The sequence below is a fragment of the Rhineura floridana genome, chromosome 17 (assembly GCF_030035675.1).
Source record: "Rhineura floridana isolate rRhiFlo1 chromosome 17, rRhiFlo1.hap2, whole genome shotgun sequence".
Classification (NCBI taxonomy): Eukaryota; Metazoa; Chordata; class Lepidosauria; order Squamata; family Rhineuridae; genus Rhineura; species Rhineura floridana.
In genome coordinates this window covers 1,186,772-1,210,543 of record NC_084496.1, presented here as the reverse complement: position 1 = coordinate 1,210,543, position 23,772 = coordinate 1,186,772, and the positions used below count along the sequence as shown (strand labels likewise).

The 23,772-nt window shown below is 48.2% G+C and overlaps 1 protein-coding gene across 3 annotated transcripts in view; it reads left to right on the top strand.

The window, feature by feature from the left end:
- Positions 1-23,772, top strand: part of PRKCB (protein kinase C beta) — a 172,872-nt gene that overhangs the window by 137,026 nt on the left and 12,074 nt on the right. For 2 of the 3 annotated variants that reach the window (XM_061599213.1, XM_061599211.1), the window contains exons 14-16: positions 378-458; positions 1,161-1,268; positions 12,516-12,656. In XM_061599213.1, coding sequence (XP_061455197.1) covers positions 378-458; positions 1,161-1,268; positions 12,516-12,656 — 330 coding nt within the window. Of the gene's footprint in view, positions 1-377; positions 459-1,160; positions 1,269-12,515; positions 12,657-22,384; positions 22,883-23,772 lie in introns of those variants that run through there. The other variant, XM_061599214.1, reaches the window with a different exon arrangement.

Genomic DNA, 23,772 nt, shown 5'->3' with positions numbered 1-23,772 from the left:
ATGAAGAGGGTTTTCATGGTAAGCAGTATTCAGAGGGGGGTTACCATTGCCTTCCTCTGAGGCTGAGAGGCAGTGACTGCATCAAAGCCCACCCCAAAACAGCAACAGTCTGGAAGCACAATCTGGGCAGGCAGGCAAATGGGCAAGAGTTCTTGGGTGGCCTTAAGAAGAAAAGAGGGTAGAGTTTGGGGAGCTCCTCCTATTTTGTTGAGCTTCTGGTCTTGTTCTTTATTTGTGATCCCTGGAAGTCAGCAACAAATCTGCTTGTCTCTGCAACCTGGATTTCCAGTCGGAATAATTTTGCCTTGTGACAGTCATTGGGCCCAAAGGTAAGGGGGTGCATGTGTAATCCTAATGTTGTCACTGGTGTCTTGCAGATAATCGCTTATCAGCCCTATGGGAAGTCAGTCGACTGGTGGGCCTTTGGAGTCCTGCTGTATGAAATGTTGGCTGGGCAGGTAATAGAATTGGAACGTGGTTTTTCTCCTTTGGGATTTTCACTGAGGGCCAGGGGGGAGCAAGTGGAGCCACGGTTTGGGAATGGCCCATTTTGTTAAGCTTGTGAAAGGGGGAAGAGCAAAGGCTAATGGCATTCCAAGATGGGGACTGAGAGCTGGCAGTTGTCGTTTCTACCCAGCCAAACATTTGGTCTGTGTCAAATTCTGAATGAGATGAAAGCCATAGCATCATGAAAAATGGGCGATGTGCAGGGCGTTTGGCTGTTGGACAGGATCTCACCAGCATTGTTGGCTGAGCATTTATAACTGGTTAAGCATTTTGCAAAATCTGTGAGACTTGCATTACAAGAACAAAAGGATGAAGGGAAAATTAAAAGGGAACAATAAAGGAGAATTGGGGTGCATCCTTTGGAGGAAGTCTGAGCACAAAACAAGGGTCCCTTGGTCAGCTTACTACATTCTGTGCTGCACCTGTTATGCAACCTGTCTTTCTATGCTGGCCTTTGCCAACCTGGTGCCCTCCAGATCTGGCTGGGGCTGACGAGGAGTTGTAGTCCAAAAGTTCTGGAGAGCACCAGGTTAGCAAAGGCTGTTCTGTGACCTGCAGGCACTTCCATATAGCAGTGATATGGAAAGAGATTGCAGCACGCCAACACTGGGTACCACTGGGTTCCATCCTTCCTCTTCTCCCCAATTCTGTAGGCGCCGTTTGAAGGCGAAGACGAAGACGAGCTCTTCCAGTCCATCATGGAGCACAATGTAGCCTACCCAAAATCCATGTCCAAGGAAGCGGTGGCAATCTGCAAAGGGGTAAGAGCTGGCTTGGTGTGTGTGTTTGTGTTGGATCCATAAAGAGGCAGCCTGCCTCTGCATCCCAGCTCCTGGGCATCATAAGTGGGGAGAGTTGCTCTCGCACTCGGGTCCTGCTTGCGGGCTTCCCGTTGGGGCATCTGGTTGGCCACTGTTGGAACAGGAAGCTGGACTAGACGGACCCCCTTTGGCCTGATGCAGCAGGGAAAACCCATAATTTCTTATGATGGGGAGGCATGAACGGCTCTCCTGTGTGGCATGGAGATCCATGTTCAGCATGTTCCGATTCCTGAGTACTTGGCACAGGATGCTTTTGGCAAGAAGCACATTGCATTAGTAGAACTGGTAGAGAGAGAACCAGGTGGTCTCCTTCAGCAGTGAGTTCCTTTGACTGAGGGAGGAAGGACGATCTCCATACAAGGCAGTGGCTTGTGATTCGCCCTCTGGCATCATGTGATTCTCAGGGCCATGTGGTTGAGAGAGGGTCCAGATTTGCCTGCAGTTTCCTTCTCAGGCCGCTGGTGCCAGTGGCACAGGAAGAAGAGAAATCAGGATGGCAAGCAGAATTTCTAGGGGTGTCAGAGAAGTCCGTTTGAAATGGGAGCAGAAATTGTCACAATTTGCACGTTCACCCAAGGTCAGGAATGGAAATCATGCGAGTGAATACAAGTGGGTTTTGCTGTCTTTCTTTTAGTCTGCAAACATTTGAATAATTATTACATTATTTTTTACATTGTTTTTGATGTTTCCCTTCCACTTAAGTGCATTCAAGTTAGTTATGTAATTAATTACATAATGAATTATGTTAGTTTTGGCCATAGTGGGTAGTGAGACAAATAATGTAAGTTTTAGCAAAAGCTGAACGTAAATAGCACTGCAGGATGTAAATAGCAGTGATGAACCCAGGACAGGACAGAAAGTGCTGCCTCCGTGCATCCCTGGGGCTCTCCTAGTCGAGAAACCAACATCTATGGGGTGAGCCCTTTTATTTAAATTGGGGATATGAGGCTTTTGCACTAACCTGTGGACTGAGCAGCTGAATTCTGCAACCCATTTCACTTGTGCCAAGTGGGCACTTATTTGGCATAATTTATTCTCCTTCTGCTAGGAATTGGAGATGCAAAGGGAAATCAAACCATACTCTTTGACTGCCACAAATCTGCTGAGCTCTCCTTCAGCTTTGGAGACTTCTGCACACATTTTGAAGCTGATCTTTGCAACCATAAGGGCCAGCAACTTGATTCTCCCTCTTTTTTTTTTTTTTAAAGAAAACTCAGAATAAATAGGGCCTTGAATGTACATTGAAGCTCAGGTTCGATCATTTGTATTGTATGCATTATCATGAAATGAACATATCTTTTAGGTTGTATGAAGGTTAGGTTCCACATTCACAACTGGGATTCATCTCCCAAGCTCATTGAGCACAGCTGTGTCTTGCAGGCACTTGCTCCTCAATTTCACTCGCCAATTCTCCTTTCAGCCTGAGACATTTCTTCCTCAAAGGGTAGTGGCACCTTCGCTTGCTTTGCCATTTGGCCAAAATGCTGTGTGTTATACAGAGGGGGGGGGAGTCACTTAGCTGTGCCAGCTTTCATGGGCTGGGGATGGATCAGTGACTTTTCCAGGTCACCTGGCAGTTGCCTTTGCTCTGAAACTGGCTGTCCATGTTCCTGTTACTTTAACCTCCTTTTCAACCTTTGAGGCATGAACTCCCCTCAGCTCACACCCATCCATTTCAAAATTGCTATCAGCAGCAGCATTCTTGTCTGATGAGACCCTTTTTACTAAAAGCCAAGGCAGAGAAGGCACTGAATATTTGGATGAGGTTCAAAATGGTCTTTAGCCTCCTTTCAATCATCATCTTCTACCATAAACGTGACCTGCCTCAGCATCTGCGTGCAGCCAAGGAATGTTTTCCGCAAGGGCCAGAATTTGCTCAGCCCTCTTGTGCCTTGAAGGCAGAGTGAAGAGGGGCAAGGAGGACCCATCTACCGGGGCAAAGGTCAAAGGAGTCCTGCTTGTGTGCGTCCCATTGGAGCATCTGTGCAGTCACTTTAAGAAGAGGTTGCCAGACCAGATGGGCCTCTGCCCAGATCCACCTGCAGGGCTGTGGACATCACAGTATAAGGACCTAAGAAGAGCCTGCTGGATCATGCCCAGGGCCCACGTGGCCCAGCACCTGTTCTCACAGTGTCCAACCAGGGGAAGCTCATGTGCATCAGAAGGGCTCTTGTGATGTTCTTACCATGTGGGGTTCCTCCCCCTCATGAGTGTTTCAAACACTTTAGGGGCACTCAGGGGAAGAGGGATTGGATGTTGCCACTTTGTGAATCTGAGTTTAGCTTTCAGTTCTGTTTCACGGGGCGGTTGTGGGTAAAACTGACTATTGTCAGTTCGTGTTCTTGTTTCTCCCCCACTTGTGACTCACAGCGTCCAGCAACAAGGAGAAGGTGAGGCTGCTGAGCACTTCTGCCTGACATGCTAGCTTCGCGTGCAGCTTTGCTTTGCTTTGCTTTTGTGGGAGAGCATCCCAACATGCACCTCCCCAACACACACACCTGCAACTTGAGGTGAGTGCAGTCCAAGGAATGCCTTTCCACTGGCTTCCATTAAGCATAGAAACTGGTCCTAAAAATCAGGCCATCTTCTTACATGCAAAGTTTTATTTGCTTTTCGTGAGCCCTTGTAGTCCAGCCTGATCACTGAGGTCACACGGTGGAGGGCTGTCAGTTGTCCCCTGTGTTACAGAGGCCCAACTGGCCTCTACGAGAAGCCGAGTATTTAGTGTTGCCAGTCTCATGCTGTGGCACACTCTTCCAGCAGAGATTCAGCAGGCGTCTTTGCTTTTGACTTTCAGGTGTCCCTTGAAGACTTTTGTGTGTGTGTGCCAGCAGGCCAATGCAGCTGTTTAAAATGTCTCTTGAGTAGCCAGTCATTTTAGTGATTGTTTTGTATTGCTTTGAAATGTTGTCATGTTGCTGCACACCGCCTGACGTTTTGTGAGAAGGCAGTATGTAAATGCTTTTATAAATTAGATAAATAAAATGTTTGGGAGGAAGTACTCAGTGCAAGCACCAGCTCCAGAGGGTGGTGATCTGTGGATATATACTGAGGCTCCAAAAAAGCAAAGAGGGGGCAGCGTGACATCATATTGTTTGCACACCCTCCCCTCGTCCAGGCTAAGGGTCCACTGAAAGAACCCCAAATCCTGAAGCCAGCACTACTCCATGAGGATTAAAAGAGGTTAAGCTGTGATGCTCAGGTGGTGGTGGGGAGGGGGGAATGACCTTTCTCCACACCTGGTGCTGTTAGCCTTGAAGTAAGCTACCCCAAGAATCATTATTTTGCCCATTGTGTCTGGGAAGAAGGTTGGGGCATGATTAGAGATTGGAGGAGTGATAAAGCTCACCGTCAGTTTTATTTCCTTGCCCATCCGTTCCAAACTGAATGCCACAAACTGGTAAGAGACAGGGCTGATGAAGACATCTGCTGGGCTTTTCAAGTAATGACCTTTCCTCACTCCTGGCCAAATGCAAAGCAAATGAAGCAGGCAGAAAGGGAGGCGGGCATCAAAGGCGGTTTCATAAATTCCCTTTCTTGCAGCAGGGCTGTGATTATTTTGTGCCAAAGAGAGAGAAAACAAGAGACGTACATACTTACCATACATGAACATCATGCAGATATGAATATATATCCCCCCTCCAAAAAAACCCACATACAGAGAATGTGACATTTTCTCAATCCTGAAAGCTTTAGCTGCAATGTTACAAACAGCGCTGGTGGCGGAGTCTGCAGCCGTGGCAGAAAAGGGCAGAGATCTTTCTGCTAATGAGCTTCCCAGCTGCCTCACTGGCATTTGACAACCTTCCCCCCCCTTTTTTTTTTTCTTACCAGGCCTAGTGATGTTAAAGAGCAAAATGGAAAGAAAGGAGATTGGCCTTTTGGAGGCGGAGGGGGGGACACATCTTTGGACAGGGCTTTGCATAAAAGGGCTTCTTTATTTTGCAGCCGCTTCTTCTATGAACAATTAAAGAGAGATTTGCTTCTCTGTCTGCCCAATTTGGCTTGTGAGTGCCGAAGTCAGTCATCATGTCGGTTGGGTTAGCAGAGGACAAGGAATTCTCTTTGCTGCGTACCCATCGCCGGCTTAAAGCACAGCCAGGTCATTCTTTTCCTCGATTCAGACTGAGGTTGCGTTTCCTAAGAAACAAGAGGACAGGCATCGTTTGTGGCTAACTTTGTGTGCCCACCAGACACAGAGGACACAGGAGTGGGTGCACAGCCTTTGGCTCCAAAGCTCTCCATGGCCTCAAAAGTGCCCAGGCAAGAAAGCTGGCTGTTTCCATCATGCTAGATTGGGTTCCAAGGACAGCTGTTGTACCTGCGTGGTCAGACGGGGCTTCTGCCACATGAACATGGAGTCACAGCATGTCATGTGGCAGAGAACATAAGAACATCAGAAGAGTCTACTGGGTCCAGCCAAAGGGGGTCCCTCTAGTCCAGCGTCCTGTTCTCACAGTGGCCTGCCAAAGGCCTGTGGGAAGCCCAAAAGTAGGACACAGCAGCTGTTGTGGTTCTTCACTATATGGTATTCTGAGGTAGACTGCCCCTGGGCATGGAGGTTCTGCTATCACAATAGAACTCTGCTGGATCAGGCCAAAGGGGCCCCATTGAATCCAGTCTCCGGTTCTCATAATGGCCAACCAGGTGTCCCAAGGCGAAGCCTGCAAGCATGACCTGAGCACAAGAGCACTCTCCTCTCCTGAGCTTTCTAGCATCTAGTATTCAGAAGCATGCTGCCTCTGACTGCACATTGGCGAACATTGTGAGGCTCGGCCAGGACTAGCATCTTGCTGTGCCAAAGCTCCTGGCAGGAGGAGGCAAGGCTTTCAGCCCAGACTGCTCCTGGCCCTGGACCCCAGGCAACCCCAGACAGCGAATCCTTTCCTGCTCCCTGCTACTTTGCTTCGAGGTCTTGGAAATTAGGCTGCTGGATATAGCAAACACAGGAAGCTCTCTTTTATTGAGTCAGACACAGCGCATATTTAAAGTCATTTCTGCAAGCAGCAGGGATGGCCACTAACTTGGATGGCTTTAAAAGAGGATTAGACAAATTCATAGAGGAAAAGTCTATCAGTGGCTACTAGCCATGATGGCTAGTTCTTCCCACACTGTCAGGCAGCATGCCTCTGAATCCCAGTTGCTGGGAATCATGAGGAGGGAGTGTTGCTGTTGCACTCAGTCCTGCTTTGGCGCTTCCCATACGGGGTATCTGGTTGGCCATTGGGAGGCTGGGTTGCCGGACTAGATGGGCCTTTTACCTGGTACAGCAGGGCGCTGTTCTGATGCTCTTGCAATCCTGCCTACCTTCAGAAACTGGGGCCCTGGCCGCTGGGATGCTCACGGCAAGGAAGCCAGCCTTGCCAACGGTGTTTGAGGGCTAGTGACTTTGGGAAGCACCCACCCTGGGTGAGCCAGCCCACGTGGCTCCTTCCTGCAGATGTCACCTGAACGGTGTTGGAAACCATGCGGATGAGGGCCCCACACGCTCCCATTTATATTGGAAACAGACCAGTGTCCTGGGCAAACCCACTGGATTCAGACTCTCACTCCTTGGCATGTTTTTCTATGTTATATTTAATGTGGAATCTCAGTTTAGGGCATTTCCTCTATCAGCTTACGGATTATGCAGCACTCTGTGTGTCTGCGCCAGCATAATTAAACATGACTACTCAAGCTAAGACAATTAGACACGCCCCTTGAGACACTTTAAAGTAAGCTCAGGACAGGCTTCCTGTTTGCACTCCTACAGACAGGTTGAAAAGCTGGCACTGTCTGTGAGGGCTTGCGCGTCTGCCAGTGTCTCCTTGGTGGCAGCGGCAATTCATCCAGATCCCCTTCTGACATTGCCTCTGGCTGAGCCTCTGATTCCTCCTCCTCGAGAGGAGGCGTGAGTGATGGCTCGGGTGATGAGGCAGGGTTGAGGGGCAGGACAGTGGCAGCTCAATGTCAGACCACGCTGCTTCAGTTGTATCTGGAACTACAGGGGTGCAGTTGTCACCATCTAAACTGCTGAAGCCGCCTCCTGTTCCAGCCCCCTCCTGCTGCAGTCCACTGGGCCCCTACCAGGATCCCATTCTGCTTCCTCTTCCTCCTCTTGGTCACTCCACCGGGGGTCTTCCATGAGGCTCACGACATCCAAAAGGAAACCCCCCCACTCTTTGTCCTCATGAGGGGGATAGCCCTTGCCGGAAACAGCCTTTAGGAAGAAAGATCTCTGAAGTCTGTTTTCGGCAGTGCTGTGGCACAGCATAAGTATAAACACTTCCCTTCATCTCTATGTGGGGATTTTAGAATGAGCTTTGAACAATGTGCTGTTTCCAGGTGAACAGATTGCTGGCACATAGAAGGCCCCTCTCAGCACGGGAGGCAAAAAATAGCTTGGTTCCTTGATGCATTCTGGAATACTTTTGATGCTTAAGAAAATGAAATGGTGTTAGGTTTTCAGGCATGCCTTGGTTTGGAGATTTCTATGGGCAAGATATGCCCCTCAGATGCACCAGACCATTTCTGCCTCTGACCTTTGGGTGGCACCTACATCTGAAGCCACAGGCAGCGCCCTTTCTCCAACAGCATCAGAACGAGTTGGAAACAGCTTACTGAACCTGGCAAGGCCAATGTAGGCCATCTGTGATATTCCAAAGCCGGTAATAACAGCCCCACCCCACAATATTTTAATTTCAGTTTCTCAAAAATGTCGGCAAATACATTTGGATGAAAACACAAACAGTATTTTGTTCCTCCCCTCTTAGAGCAGTTTGGAGAAGGCGGTTCAGGAACAGCAAATGTGAACATGCCCATCATCGGGGATGGCTTGCACAGGCCACTTGGGGGGGGGGGCAGATGGGGGAGGCACAAGAGTCCCGGTCTGACTTAGAGGTGTGGAAAGTGAGAGGCACTTGCAGGCCCTGTCTCCTTCCCTTCTTCATCATGTGCAGAATAATTTTAACTCCAGAGTGCTAACTTGTCCCTGCAGGCTTTGGACATCTTGAGCTAATCTGAACAAATGTCAGTGATAACAACCTCAGTTGGGCAGCATGAGAAGGTTAATTCTCTGACAAGGGATTTCTGTTGCAGCCCCATAACCCACATGTGGGTGCCCAGGTTACCATGCAGACACACAGACACACACACTCCATCCCCGCTGCCAAGTTTTGCACAACTGCAATGGGAAGGAAGGCTTTGGGGGGAGTGACCCCCACGTAGATCACGCTCACTCCTCCCAGCTTGCAAAGCAGCTGTTTAAGAGGGCTGGAAGGGGCCCCTGATGGCAACGAGCAGCAGCAAAGTGCATGGGGAGGGTCATTCCTGCACGCCTTCCCTACTGTGTAGTACAAACAGCTATTTGGCAATCTCCCTGAGGAGGTGGAGAGGGGTTTGCCCTTTTCCATCACAGCAGGGAAAGCCAGGGTCATGGGAGTGAGGGAGTGAGTGTAAGACAGAGAGAGAGAATGAGTGTGTTCCTGCATGTGTGTACGAATGAATGAGTGTATGCCTCTTGGTTCTGGCCATTCCCACTGCCGTGCAGTACCCAAGCACCCAGCTTCTCCTGTATGTGGTCCTTGGGGGCAAAAAGGTTGCCCAGTCCTGCTCCACTCACTTACAGGGGCCCTAGACCTGGAGGGGGTCTTTGTAAGGCCATTAGTCCATCCCCTTGCTCAACTGCAGGAGAGCCAGAGCCAGCGCATCCCCAACAGGTGACCGTCCAGAAACCACCTGCAAGGCAAAGCCCGCCATGCCTGTCCTTCTGCCCCCCAAATAACTTAAGCCAATGAGATCCAGTCCTACCCGTTGTGGCAGCAGAATACAAGTCTTTGTTGTCAAGCCCCCCTGCACTTCCTGTTCCCAGCAGACATGTGCAGGACTGCACATTTCGCCACCCATGCAGCAGAATGAGCTGGCAGCTCAGACTGTACCACTTCAGACTGTAGGTGGGGGTGTCTTTTTTTTTTTTTGAATGATTACCTGTGGGGGTGGGGCGGACTAGCTCCTCGGCAAGACCAGTTCTAGCTTAGCCTCTCCTGGCTGTGTTAGTTTTCTACTTGGAATGAGGGGAGCATTCACAACTGTGCCGCCTTCTGCCCCCTCTTAACAAGTGCTACAGCCTATTCTGGCCTCTCATGTCACTGCCTGCCTGTGGGCCTTCTCCCTTGGGGGCATCCAGTTGGCCACTGTGAAAACAGGATGCTGGACTCGATGGGCCCCCTTTGGCCGGATCCAGCAGGGCAAATTCTTACATCCTTACCATATCGTTCTACTACTTGGGTGGAAACAGCCCACGGCTGCAATCCTACATTGACCTGGGAATAATTGAATTAGAAGGACACATGTCTAGTAAACACCTGCAGGACTGGGGTATAAATGGTACAGACTAATTCACTTTGCATCTATTTCTTGATTGTTTGCAATATATCCTGCTTCTGCTCGTCACAAACCTGGAGCTATGCGGAGCCCTGAATGGCATGAGGCCACCTAATGTTGCCAGTTTGACTGTTATGGCTGGCCTCTGTCTTCGTGAGGATGGATATAATGTATTTGTGTTTTGCTGTTTTGATCTGTAGCTGTGTTTTAATGTCATAGGAGCATGAGAAGCAACATTATTCTGAATCAGACCATTGCTCTAGCTAGCTCAGTACCGCCTACACTGACTGGCAGTGGCTCTGCAGGGTTTCTGACTAGGGTCTGTGCCAGCCCTACCTGGAGAGGCCTGTGGGGGTTGAGCCAGGAGCCTTCTGCATGCAGACCAGATGCCCTGCCCTGAGCTATGGTTGAGAAAGAGAAACTTCTTATGGAAGTCACCTTGTGAAAGCATTTACAGCCTTTAAACAAACATTTTAAATGAAATAAATGAATACATACACACTGACCGCTCGCTCGCTCTGTCCGCATATTTGAAAGCTTTTTTTCCTTCGCCACGAGAGCCAGAAGCTTGCTCTAAAGTTTAGATTCTCCTCTGTGTGCCGTGTGTGTGTCAACCACTTTTGCTCATGGATTCACTGAAGGCTGCATCTCCAGGTCCCAAACAGTGCAAGCAAGTGGCACTGGAGGATTTTCTGCTGCTGTGCAATTCGGTGCAGAAGCATTGTGTGGTTCTGTCTAGCATAGCGGCCAGTAGAAAAGCACTAGGGGGCACCTGAAGCAGAGGACTATTGGCTGCAAGGGAGGAAGATGCCTGCTGGGGAGGGCCAGCATTGGGATCTCCTGAATATTATGCAGGCTGCAATGCGTTCTCCTCCATGGCACTGCCCGTTCGCTCTTGCTGCCCCCTGTGTCTGGGGCGCCCTCCTCACTCCCACTGCTCCAGTCTCCAGGTGGGGCTGGGAGGGACCTCTGCCTGAAACCCTGGAGAGCTGCTGCCCTTCAGTGTCAGCCATACTGGACTAGACGGAGCAACAGCCTGATGCAGTGGAAGGCAGCTTCCTGTGGCCAGACGGGAGCATCTGGTTTGGGGAATGGCTGCAGCTCTGTCAGGGCACCTGCATGGCATGCAGAAGGACCCCGGTTCAATCCCCAACGGCATCGCAGTCATTTAGGCAGTCATTTTAATGATTGCCTACGTACTGTTTTCTAATGGTGTTTTATTTTTTAATTGCATACACACTGTTGTTCACCACTCTGATATTCTACGAGAGGGCAGAATATAAATAATTGTTGTAAATAGACAAATCTCCCAGTAGGGCTGGGGCTGTCCCCTTCCAGAAACCCTAGCAGGTTGACAAGACTGGTTTATATGGGCTAATGGTATAAATCTACACGATGAGGGTCTTCTTTGCAACAAACCCAGCACAAGCATCGGGCCCCAGTACTTATCAAATGATGCCGCATTGCCCTCACAAACCTGATGCTCGAACATCTACAGAAGTAACAGCAAAGACATTAGCCTGGAAAAATATAACTCATGTTGTTATTACAGCACAGCATAAAATAACCCTGAACGATGAAGTCCCGCTCATCAACCATGTCAGGGCAATGTCTTTTTCAAGTCCACGCTTCGTTAATGTCCAGTTCCTTAGGAAAATTCCTTTTCTTGGTGTAAGGCCGCTTCCCACGTCCGGAAAGCCTAAGCGCTCATGTGACAGCCTTTGCTCACATCTACCCCTTTCCCCTCCTTGCTCTGCTGCTGCCTCTTCCCTCGTTGAGAGGTAGGTTTTAGTTCACCTTTCTCCAACTGGGTGCCCTCCAGGTGTTTTGGACCACAACTCCCATCAGCCCTAGTCAGCATGGCCATATGGCCCCGGGGCTGATGAGAGCACATCTGTGCTGGCCGGGGCTGATGGGAGTTGTAGTCCAAACCATCTGGAGGGCGCCCAACTGGGGAAGGCTGTTGCGGTTTCCTGTGGCAGCAAATTCCCTTTGTTTTGCTTCCATCGCTCTGTTGAGGGTTAGGGTTGCATGGCTTGATAATGCCAATGAGCCTAGGGCAGAGGTGAGAACTGCAGACCTCCTGGCTTGCAGCCCCATTGTCTTAGCCACGTCACTGTGCTAGCAGGAGGGTGAGTCGTGGCAGACCCAGAAAGAGGGGTGGTTTGTCTACTCAGCCTTTCAGCCGGAACCCAATTTCATATCCCCTTGCTTTATCTAGCCTATGTTATCTGTCTCATCTGCTGCCACCACCAGGATATTAAAAGTTTCTTCTGAGTCTCTGGGTTCACTTTTCTTCTGCCTTGCTTGCCAGAGGGGGGCTGGTTGGAAGGCCACATCTCTGTGATAAGCGGCGATAATCCACATCTCGCCCCTTTCTCGTGCAATGCCTGCTGATTCATTAGCCGAACCCTTCGGAGCCGGATGCTTCCAATTCCCCTCCCTGCTCTTGGTTGCTAATGAAAAGGAGATTTTGAGCAGAGATGGCTCGCTGCTAGACCATGCGGTAGCCTTTGCGCTTGACAGCATTTGTGGTGGTCAGGCTTGCAGAGATTGCTCTCAAAGTACAAAGCTGTTCTCGCTTACCTCTTCCTTACAGGACGTGATGGAGGCAAACACAGCAGCCCCCCCACCTTCCACCTTCTGACCCACTTTTAAGCCCAATGTGTGGGAGCCACTGGTGTCTAGGGTATTGTTTGGGCCGGTCTCCTTCCTTCCCTGAAACCAGATGTGAACTGTGCCAAGTGCTCCCCACCCGGGGACCCTCGTTCCTATGGCTCTGTACTGAATACACACACGGGTGTTCCTTTCTCTCTCTCTCTGCAGCTCATGACCAAGCACCCAGCAAAGCGTTTGGGGTGCGGCCCTGAAGGAGAGCGGGACATCAAAGAGCACGCCTTCTTCCGCTACATAGATTGGGACAAGCTTGAACGGAAAGAGATTCAGCCTCCTTTCAAGCCCAAAGCGGTAAGTTCCTCCCCTGCTATGTCTTTCTTCTTCTTTCTATTTCTCTCTCTCTCCCCCCCCCCGCTTCTCTTATTCTGACACAGACACTCAGATACACTCCAGACTGGAACACCACCCACATCCTGGCCCCTACAGCAACCTGTCCTCTTTCTCGTACAGTAAATATGTTGGTGCTGTTTTTGTCCTGTTGACTAATTCAGACCTACAGCAACTGCACCTGGACTGCACCACTTCAGGCTGCAGGAGGGGGGCTCACATGATGGGATGGTCCTCTGTACACAAAAATAAAAATAAATCCCATGTACATATTGGGGAGGAAAGGTCTGGCTTAGGCTTGTGTCCTATAGAGTGCAAAGAACCTCATTCCATTAGCGCAACATTTCTAAGCTTGCATAATTGAACCTCCTCCCTCCTCATGCACCCCCTAAATCTTTTCCGGGGGCCTCCCCAACCCTCTGGAGCAGATCTGTGGAGGGTGTGAGATGCATGGGGGGGAGCAGAGTGGGGAAAGTTCCGTTGCCCAAGCATCAATCCTTGTGCGGATGAGACGAGTGTATTGGATGTGACTGTTCATCTTCTTGGCTCCCATGTTTTCTAGTGTAGGGTACTTTTTTATTTTATGGGGGAGGAACATTCACTCAGAGATGCCTGCAGCTGCATCTGAGCATTCAGTCATTCCGTTCCCACTTACAGTTGAGACAAAGGTTGATCACCTTAGCCATTGCTGTTTGCAAGAACTAGTCCTGGGGTGCTGTTTAAAGCAGTGCGTAACACCTGTTCTTTCAATGAAATGGGTACAGTGTGGGAAGTGGAGCTCATGGCTCTCTTTCCAAGGCAAGGTGTGGAACCCCCTTCTAAAGGCTTGTGTGATACGTGCATGTCCTCTGAGATAGTGACGGCTTTTTTGCATTAGGCTCAAGTGCATTGGGCTGGAGAGCACTACGGGGAGTTGTGGCATATAGTCCTTAAAGCATAAGCTTGTAGAGGAACTTGCAGCACCAGTTCTGGAGGTGATCGCTTCACTAGCTCAGAGTTACATGGCTGTCTTGAGTTCCTGCTTGGCACGCACGCAGAAGTGGACCAAGGGCAAACAGACTTTCCTTTTCTCAGATATTTTGTGTTGGCTTCGGCTATGGGGCAGTAGAATTGGCCTCCACAGTCACTTATGGACCCACTGTTAAAGACCTTATCTTGGAAGACAATCTTACTCAGCCACGAGTGATTGCCAATGAATGAATGAATGAAAATAAATTGGCTGAGCATTACGTCACCCAATCAAGACTGCCAGACTTCTAGATGTTCAAGCTATAGTTGGTCTGCCGGGGTCTCATGTCCTGGGTGCCCTCCCTCCCTCTACCCAGACCCACACCAAAGCTGGGATTCTCTCTCTCTCTTTGGAGTGTGGGAGAGAAAAGGTCCTTCTTGTTTCATCCGGACATCTTGCTCCATGACTGTACGGTATGTCTGAATCATTTATGGAGCGGTAATTCACTCAGCAGGTAAAAGGCAGGCAGGCCGCAACTTCAATAGTTTATGAGCTGAAGCCAAAAGCCGAGGAGAATTCCTTCCCCAAGGAGGATTCAGGACTCTGTTGTCCTGCCTGCCCCTGCCCTCTACGATGGCAGTTTTTGGAGGGTATGGATGCTCCTTTCCTAACCGAAAAGAGAGTGTGCTCTCCATCATCCAGACCTCGCTTGTCAATTCTTAACAGTATTAACTGGCATGGCTTCCTCACAAGGTGAATACCGTTTTAGTAGACAGGGAAGTGTATGCTGTTCTTCTAGATTCAGGGGATCTTGCTGTTGCGCCTCAGGGTTGCTTCAAGGAGCTGATCCATAGGTCACATCCACACCATACAATTAAAACACATTTAACACACTAGCTGTCCCCCTAGGAATCCTGGGAACTATAGTATGCCCCTCACAGAGCTAAATTTCCAGCACCCTTAATAAACTGGACTTCCCCAGGATCCTTTGGGGGAAGGCATGTGTGTTAAGAGAGCCAGTGTGGTATAGTGGTTAAGGTGTTGGACTAGGACTTGGGAGACCAGGGTTCAAATCCCCACACAGCCATGAAGCTCACTGGGTGACCTTGGGCCAGTCACTGCCTCTCAGTCTCATGAAAACCCTCTTCATAGGGTCGCCATAAGTCGGGATCAACTTGAAGGCAGTACATTTACATTTTTTTTATTTTATGTGTGTTAAATGTGCGTCGAATGGGCTTTAAGTATATAGTGTGGATGTGACCCCAATACAGGCACATTTAATGGTCTGACTACGCATACTGGAGGTCCCAGGCCAGCCAGAATTAGTCATGATTAAGAGCCCAATCCTGTCCATAATTCCTCAGAAGGAAGTCCCACTGAGATCAGTGTTGCATCCTTCCATGTAGCTGTGCAAAGGATGAAGCGTCTACCCCACTGACAGCAGTGAGACGTACTGTCCGGGTGGTGATGGCTTCATCGGTTTTGGCGCAGCTTCTTTAAAGCGGATCTGGATGGATTCTAACCAGCGAGCCTGAGAGTCAATGGCACAATTGTGGAAGATCTGCCTTGCATGCAGAAGGTCGCTGGTTCAATCCCCAACATCTCCAGGTAGGGCTGGGAATGCCCCCTGCCTTTGACCCTGGAGGGACTCTGCCGGTCAGTGTGGACAGTACTGAGCTAGATGGACCAGTGATCTGACTCGGCATAAGGCAGCTTCCAATATTTCTGTGTTCTGCCTTGAGGCGGTATCAGTCCCGGGGGGAAGGTTTATTGCACAGTTCTTCCTTGCCTCATTCTGACTCCTCCACCTCCTCTTCCCAAATTCAACACACCTTGTGGCTGTTGTGCTTGCAGACTTTTGATTCAGAGCCCGATTCCTTGTGCTGCAGTAGGAACAGGCTGGTGCTGTTCTGTGAAGTGCCTCCAACCCCTTCGCCCCACATAATCCAACAGATTAGTTGTGTATGTGTATATGTGGCTGTTCCGGCAGGGCAGAGGCTGTGCATGGCTGATCAGTCACTGTAGTCTCTGCATACCAATTTCCCAGCCTGGCTGGGAGTCAACCTTACAAAACATTTACACACCAGCTCTCCATGAGATAATTATGTGGGTTTATTATTATTATTATATAATCATCATCATCAAATTACTTCTTTACTTTATACAAAAGCCAGTGTTTGGAGAGCCTTGTGTGTTTGATGGTGCAGGCAAAGGCCATGGAAGCACAGTGGCCTTCTTAAAAATCATGAATACATAGGATATAATCCTAGACATGTCTGCTTGGAAGTAAGTGCCACTCCATTCAATGGGACTTACTCCGAGGTAAGTAAACACAGGATTACAGCCTTAACAGGAGAGAGTGTGGAGCAGCATTGGCTGAATGGCTTTTATGTCTCTAGTCTTCAAAGTGACAGATTGCAGCCCAAAGGAGAAAATTCTTTTTCAAAGGGTGGAATGTTGCAAGGCTGCCACTGAAAATGACGTCTGTGTTTTATGTATCTGTCCATTCATATATATGATGTCTCCATCCCATCCTTCCTCCCAAGACAGCAAACATCAAGATGTTAAAACAGGGCAATTAAGATAAAATAGATTTAAAACATTTAAAAACAGTTTAAAGCCATCTAAAAACATTTAAAATAATTTAAAATCAATCACATACCCTCACAGTTATTAATTTCATTGTTGCCATGACCAGTATCTCTCAGCTATCAAATGTCCAAGTAAGCAGGAATGTGTTTTTTTCTCCTGAAAATTTCTTCTGGAAGTCAACAGTGAGGGAGACTGGGAATGCTAGGGGGAGTACTCCAGAAATGGACAACCAGCACCCAAAAGTCCCTGTCCTGGATCAATGGCCATCTGGCCATCACCAAAGGGGGCACCACTGACAGGGCTCCCCCTGCCTTGTGTTGACTCCCCCGCCCCTAACGTGTGGGGCCACTGACCCTCTGTCCAGACATCACATGTCCTTGTGTCCTCCCACTTCTGTGCTACGTGATTGGCGGCAGCTGGTACGGAAAGGGGCAATGGGGTCATGTCAGGGTAGAAGGCAAGTGACCCTTTATTTATTTGTTTATTTATTGAATTTATTAGTCACCCATCTGGCTGGCTGTCCAGCCACTCTGGGCGACGTACAAAGTAGGCATTAAAAATCTAAAAACAATGAAGATAAAATCTAACATAAAATCTAACCCTACAGATTATGGGGGACAGTGACTCAGCCCAAGGATGCCATTTTGGCGGCAGGATTTATTTATTTAACAGGATTTATATACTGCTTAATCAGCAAAAAACTTTTAAGTGATTTACATAAAACAATGTAAAAAGTAGTGCAACAGCCTTCACCAACCTGGTGCCGTCCAGATGTTTTGGACTATAACTTCCATCAGCCCCAGCATCACACAAAATGCAGAAGGCAGCCCCCAGCATGGAGAGCAACCTTTGCCAACCTGGTGCACCTGGGTGTTTTGGACTACAAATCCCATCTGGCTGTGCTGGTTGAAGCTGATGGGGGTTGGAGTCCAAAACATCTGGGGGTACCACCTTCGGGAAGGCTGCTGTGGGGGGTTCCATGTGGTTCCCTCCATCCCAAGAGGTGCATGTGAGCTCATCAAAAGTTGCAGGTAGGACTATGCATTCTCCTCAACAAGTTCTAATCAAATGCCTGACGATTACAGGTGGATATTGAAGACAGACATTGCTGAACCTGTCCTGTCCCATCCCTGCTACTCACACTAGGAGTTGTATCAATTGAAATTAATTGATATGACTAATTGAGGGTATACTCTGAGTAGGATACAACCCAGGATTTTCTGCAGGGATGTGTTCTGTCTTTGCAAGAGATTTTTTTTTACGAAATCACTCATCTTTGTAATTAGTGGTGCTGCAAGCTGTAATCAGCTGAATGGGTAGATTAATCAACTCACGCGTTAGTTGTTTGATCAGGGGCAGTTTTAATAAGCATGGGCAAGCTCTCATTAGTGGGGGGAAATGTCAAAGGCACATTTGTAATTGGAAAGCCGCGTTTGCTGCTCGTAGAAAGGGAGGGGGAAACCAACAGTACAAATCTCCTTTCCTTCTAACATTGAGCGATAGCTTAAAATTCATTTGTAAATTATCTGTATCTCTGAAAAGGCAGGAATATGCAGACTTATTTATATTAAGAGGCTTAGATCCCTCTCTTCTTTATAAAATGAATGCAAAGTGGCTTGCATGTTAAAATGAAATGCAATATGTGAGAAACAAATCCAGTACAGAATGTCTAAAACAAATGCATTCTAACCATAAGGCATCAGTCAGTCAGTCATCAGCCATGTTTTGGCCAAATACCTGAAAGAGTAAAGGCATGCGTCCAACTAAGACATCCTCAGAGTAAGCCCCTTGAAGCCCATTAATAGGCTTAAGTTTGCTACAACCAAATTTCTAGATAGCTCCTTTTGACTCAGTGGTGCCCCCTCCCCCATCATGCTACCAGAATCATTAAGAAATGTTTTACAATGATTTTTCTCCCTTATTTTGTTTTGGGAGGTGTTTTTACTTTGTTCGGTGTTGTGTCTTTAAAAACCAAGTTTGGGTGGCTTTAAAAGAGGATTAGAGAAATACATAGAGGATAAGGCTAGCAATGGCTACTAGCCCTGATGGCTATGCTGTGCTCCCACGGTCGGAGGCAGTAAATGCCTCTGAATCCCCGTTGCTGGAAACCGCTGGAGGGGAGAATTGCTCTTGCCCTCAGGTCCTGCCTGGGGGCTTCCCATAAGAGGCATCTGGTTGGCCACTGTGAGAACGGGATGCCAGACTGGATCGGCCCTCTTTGGCCTGATCCAGCACTGCAGCGCTCTTCTGATGTTCTTAATATTGGTGAAATAAAAAGCCTGTTTTCGGAGGGGAAAGCTCTGTCTCTGCAACGCCACTTTTCCCTGCTATAAATACTAGAGAGAGGACTCATTCATGATCTGTATAAAATAAACTCCCACTTCCTCAGGGCCAATTTGGGATCGCTTTGTGGACATGAATGTGGCACTAAAACGAGCTGAGTTGCCTCCTGACGCTTCCGTTAATTGTGGAAATTTACACAGGAATGAAACCACTCCCTCTCTCTGAAAAGTAGACATTTGTGCCGGGGGTGGTGAAAGGAAAGGATTGTTTTTAGATAGAATGTTATAGCAGCCTGAACTGAGTAAGCAGACACATTTTTCTTTAAAAGCAAACTCAGAAAATATCATCCCGTTTTGGACTTGGAAGTGGGAAGAGGGGGAAAAAACCCTTTGCTATGCAAAGGCGACTTGCTGGACTAATTAATACAATTGTAGTTTGGACTTTCGTGCAGAGTGCAGCTGGCTAGTGAAAATGGTGTGTTTAGGGTTTTGGGGGGGTTGCTGATTGGAGTCTCTTAACCTTCTAAGAGACAAAGAGCAACTGTCATGTTTCCTTCATACAGTGGACAGAAGCTGAACTGCATTCTGCGAAAGAGCCTGCCAGTCACAGAGATGTTTGATACAGGGGAAGGCGCTCTTGTAGGTACTTGGGTCCCAAGCCATTTAGGACTTTATATGCTTGTACTTACACCTTGAATTGGGCCCGGTAGCTCACTAACGGCCAGGGCGGAGCTTTCAGGACCAGTGACGCATATATACAATTTCAGGTTTATAAGCCAGATGAGTCTAAGGCACCCTTCCCCAACCTCATATCTTCCAGATATTTTAGACCACAACTCACATCAACCCCCAGCCAGCACAGCCAGTGGTGAGGGAAAATGGGAGTTGTAGTGTACTGGAAGGTCCCAGTACGGATGGGGGAGCTTCTTAAAAGTTCGCATTTAAAGGCAAACATACCAGATCCACATTTTCCGAAACAATATGCAAGCCAAACACAGCCGTCCTTCAAAATTTGCACTTGCAGCGCAGTTCTCCAGCCAGGAAATGGGTACAAAAATGCATATGCTATGGTGAAGTATGCATGCGGATGCATATATTACTAAAAATAACATACAAAAATGAATTACATTAGGGGAAATTGTATTGCAGCAATGTGAGTATTAGGCAGAATTGCATACAAACATGTGCATAGTAGGAGGAATTCAAAATGATGCGTGTTCATGAGGACAAGTCGCAAACTGATGTGAAAATGTGGAGAGCTGAATTTAAGATTAGGAAAAATGAGAAAGTGAGGGGAACCAAACTGGACAAAGTCCCCCCTCCTAGGCGCCAGGTTGGTGAAGAGTGGCTTAAAATGTTTTCTAGGATGATGGTTGGGTGTAGCAAAATGACTACCCATGGTGCTTTCAATTGCCCCTTCAAATCCCTCTCCATGGAGAAAAAGGTATTAGTTTGCCGCTAGGTAACCCTTTTCCAGGTTAGCTCTTTGCCAAACCTCCACTAGAAAGGAGGGCAGTAAGTGGACAAACAGCCACCAAGAATCCTCCTCTACGCAATTACCCCCAATGTTCAGATTTGGTGCATGGATGGTGTGGCTAAGCAGGTGCTTTCCATTTTGGGGGGTATTGCAAGCACATGCACCCCAGTGTGGCTACATGAAAACAAGGGCTGCTAGAAACAACCCAGGGGGCACATGAGCTGTTTCATCCCCTTGATTTCCAAATGCCATTCTCCGTGAGACTTGCTGCTCTCAGGCTGGGTTAGAGGAGATGAATGTCGGTGAAGCTGTCATCTGAGGCTTGGAGCATGTGGAGAAGATGTTTTCAGCAGTGTACAAGGCTTCTGGCTGGTATGGAAGGCACTTGAAGCAGCTTTCAAACATGTCCAAGGCTAACCACCACCACCCCCGAAAAATGCTGCTTCTAAATAACACATGGATTGCAGCGTAAGAAGTACCTTTAATCCAATCAAAGAGCCAGGCTCACACCTCAAAAGGCATCCCAAAGAGGATAGTTTTTGCCAGTCTTCTAATTGCCACCATGGAGCTTACTTGGGAGCCCATCTGACAAGGTGCCACCACTGACAAGCCCCTTCTGCTTTTTTATTTGGGCAGGACCACATGTCCAGAAGGTGGCCTTCCCCCACTGGCCTTAGGGGATGGGGTGGTTCTCATAGGAGGAGGCTATTATCTGGATCCATTTCAATCTGGTTTCAGGCCTGGCTATGGGACAGAGACGGCTTTGGTCGCCTTGGTGGATGACCTATGCAGAGAACTGGACAGGGGGAGTGTGTCTCTGCTGGTTCTACTGGACCTCTCAGCAGCTTTCGATACCATCGATCATGGTATCCTTCTGGGCCGCCTTGCTGAGATGGGACTTGGGGGCACTGTGTTATAGTGGCTCCAGTCCTTCCTGGAGGACCGAACCCAGAAGGTGGTACTGGGGGACTCCTGCTCGACCCCTTGGCCATTGACCTATGGGGTCCCTCAGGGTTCAGTTTTGTCCCCCATGTTATTTAACATCTACATGAAACCGCTGGGAGAGGTTGTCCAGGGTTTTGGGGTTCGGTGCCATCAGTATGCTGATGACACTCAACTCTATTTCTCTTTTCCACCTGAAGCCAAGGAAGCCGTACAGGTCCTAAACCAGTGTCTGGCATCAGTGATGGACTGGATGAGGGCAAACAAGTTGAGATTAAATCCTGACAAAACAGAGGTACTCCTGGTCAGTCGGAGGGCAGATCAGGGAATAGGGATTCAACCGGTGCTGGATGGGGTTGCACTCCCCCTGAAGTCTCAGGTACGCAGTTTGGGAGTACTCCTGGACTCAGCTTTGAATTTGGAGGCCCAGATTGCTGCTGTATCCAGGAGCGCATTTGCCCAATTAAAACTGGTGCGCCAGCTGCGCCCGTTCCTGGAGCTGCCTGATCTGACTAGGGTGATGCATGCCTTGGTTACATCCCGCTTAGACTACTGTAACGCGCTGTACGTGGGGCTGCCTTTGAAGACTGTTCGGAAACTTAAATTGGTACAAAGAGCTGCAGCCAGAGTGTTAACCGGGGCTGGTTACAGGGACCGTACAACTCCCCTGTTACAACAGCTCCACTGGCTGCCAATTTGTTTCCGGTCACAATTCAAAGTGCTGGTTTTGACCTACAAAGCCCTATACGGCTCAGGTCCAGACTATTTGACAGATCGTATCTCCCTACATGAACCTGCCCGGGATTTGAGATCTTCAGGTGAGGCCCTTCTTGTGTTCCCCACACCTTCGCAAGCACATATGACACGGACACGAGATAGGGCCTTTTCGGTGGCCGCCCCTAGGCTGTGGAACTCCCTTCCGAGTGAGGTGCGATCAGCTCCCTCCTTGCCGTCTTTCTGGCGACAAGTAAAGACTGTTTTATTTCACCAGGCATTTGGGATGGAGAACGACCAGGATTAAGTGTCATCGGTTTGGTGATTACATTATATGATTTTATTATTTTAAATTGTCTGCTGTTTTTAACCTATATTTTATGGTTTAATTTTTCTCATAGTTTAATTCTTTTTAATAGTATACTTCCGTATGTTTTAATGGTGTTGTTTTTAGTTGTAAGCCGCTCTGAGTCCCATTGGAAAAAGGGCGGGGTGGAAATCAAGGTTATTATTATTATTATTATTGTTATTATTGTTATTATACTCCAGTCTCAGGGCATATGCTTCCAGCAGACCACAAGCCAAAGCACTGAGGATCTGCTCTCTCGTATGTGCAATATGCCATGCATTAGCTGTCTACATTTGCTTCCGGGTTTTCCAGACATAATGCTTTTTAAAAAAAACCCATGCTGTCTTTGGGTGATTGAGCTAATGCTTATGCTTTGCATACCGACAGCCCTGGGTTCCGTCCCCAACATGTCCAGTTTTAAACAAGGATGAGGTGTCAGGTGCCCTGCAAGACCTCGTTCTGCCCACGACCCTGGAGGACCAATATCAGTCAGAGGAGATCATACTGTGTACTCGATGGACAAAGTGTTGACCTTGGTGTGAGGCAGTTTTCTGCAGATTTCTGTGTTCCAGTGGACTCGGCGTGGTCTGAATAGCTTTCAGCTTGGACCCTTGGAGATGAAGGTTGATGTGTGGCACCAATTGCCAAAATATTGTGTGGCTGGGAGGGGGGGCGTTGTAAAGGAATGCTCTGGCCCCAGAATAGCATCCTTGCCACCTCCCCACAAACTCATAGTCAACAGTTGTGAGAAGCTGAAGCGGTTTGACAGTTTGCAAGTGTTTGTCTTGAATAATTAATTTTTCTTAAGGGCCTGCTGTTAAGTGTATTAAAAATGCAAATCTGTTTTTTTTTGTAGCAAATGAAAGTTAAATACCATGCCGGGAGTAAAAAAATAACAGCAAAAAAAGAGAAAGCTATTGCATGGGATGAGTGAGCTCTTTTTAGAAGAGCCGTGTGTGGAAGGGGTGCGTGTACTTTTGAGGGCCTCCATCCCCTCCAACGGCACCAGGGCAAGCAAGCAGTGCCTGTGTGGTTACTTTGATGGGAACAGCAGTTCAGTCCCCATTACAAGGAAGCCATTAATGTGGATGCTGACAGGCCTTTGATTGGTAGAGTCAAATCCCATGTGAGATGTTCTTGTGTTCCCTTAAAAGCATCCTTTCCAGCTTCTGAAGTATGATATAGACACCTAAAAGTCCTGTGCATAGAGCTGGTGGACTGGAGCAGCATTTGATGACAGAACCCAAATTGGCCAGTAGGCAAAGAGGCTTGGAATAAAATGGGAGAAATTCATTCTATTGGCATTTGACTTGGAACTTGCCTAATTTGCATTTCCTCAACCTATAAGCAAGCTGAAACACAGGTATCCTTCGAAAGGTCACCCAGTGCGCTTCATGGCTGTGTGGGGATTCTAACCCTGGTCTCCCAGGTCATAGTCCAACACCTTAACCACTACACCACACTGGCAGAAATGCACAGGAAAATGCATATGAATTTTCATGCAGACTTTTTAAAAAAAAAAAAAATCCCAAATTGACATGGGAATGGGGTGAACGGAACTTAAGACTGGAAATAAGAGAAAGAGATTCTTATTTAGTTCTTGGTTCTCACAAACAGACAAAACTTTAATTGCCTCAAAATGGGTGTGCCTTGGAGTGTTCTTGCAAAAATGAAACCCCAAGGACTTCAGTGAGCGACACTGTTAAGAGATATCCAGGTGTCAACATGATGTTTGTCTGATCACACAGGAGTCCTTCCTCCAAGGAATTCAGCCT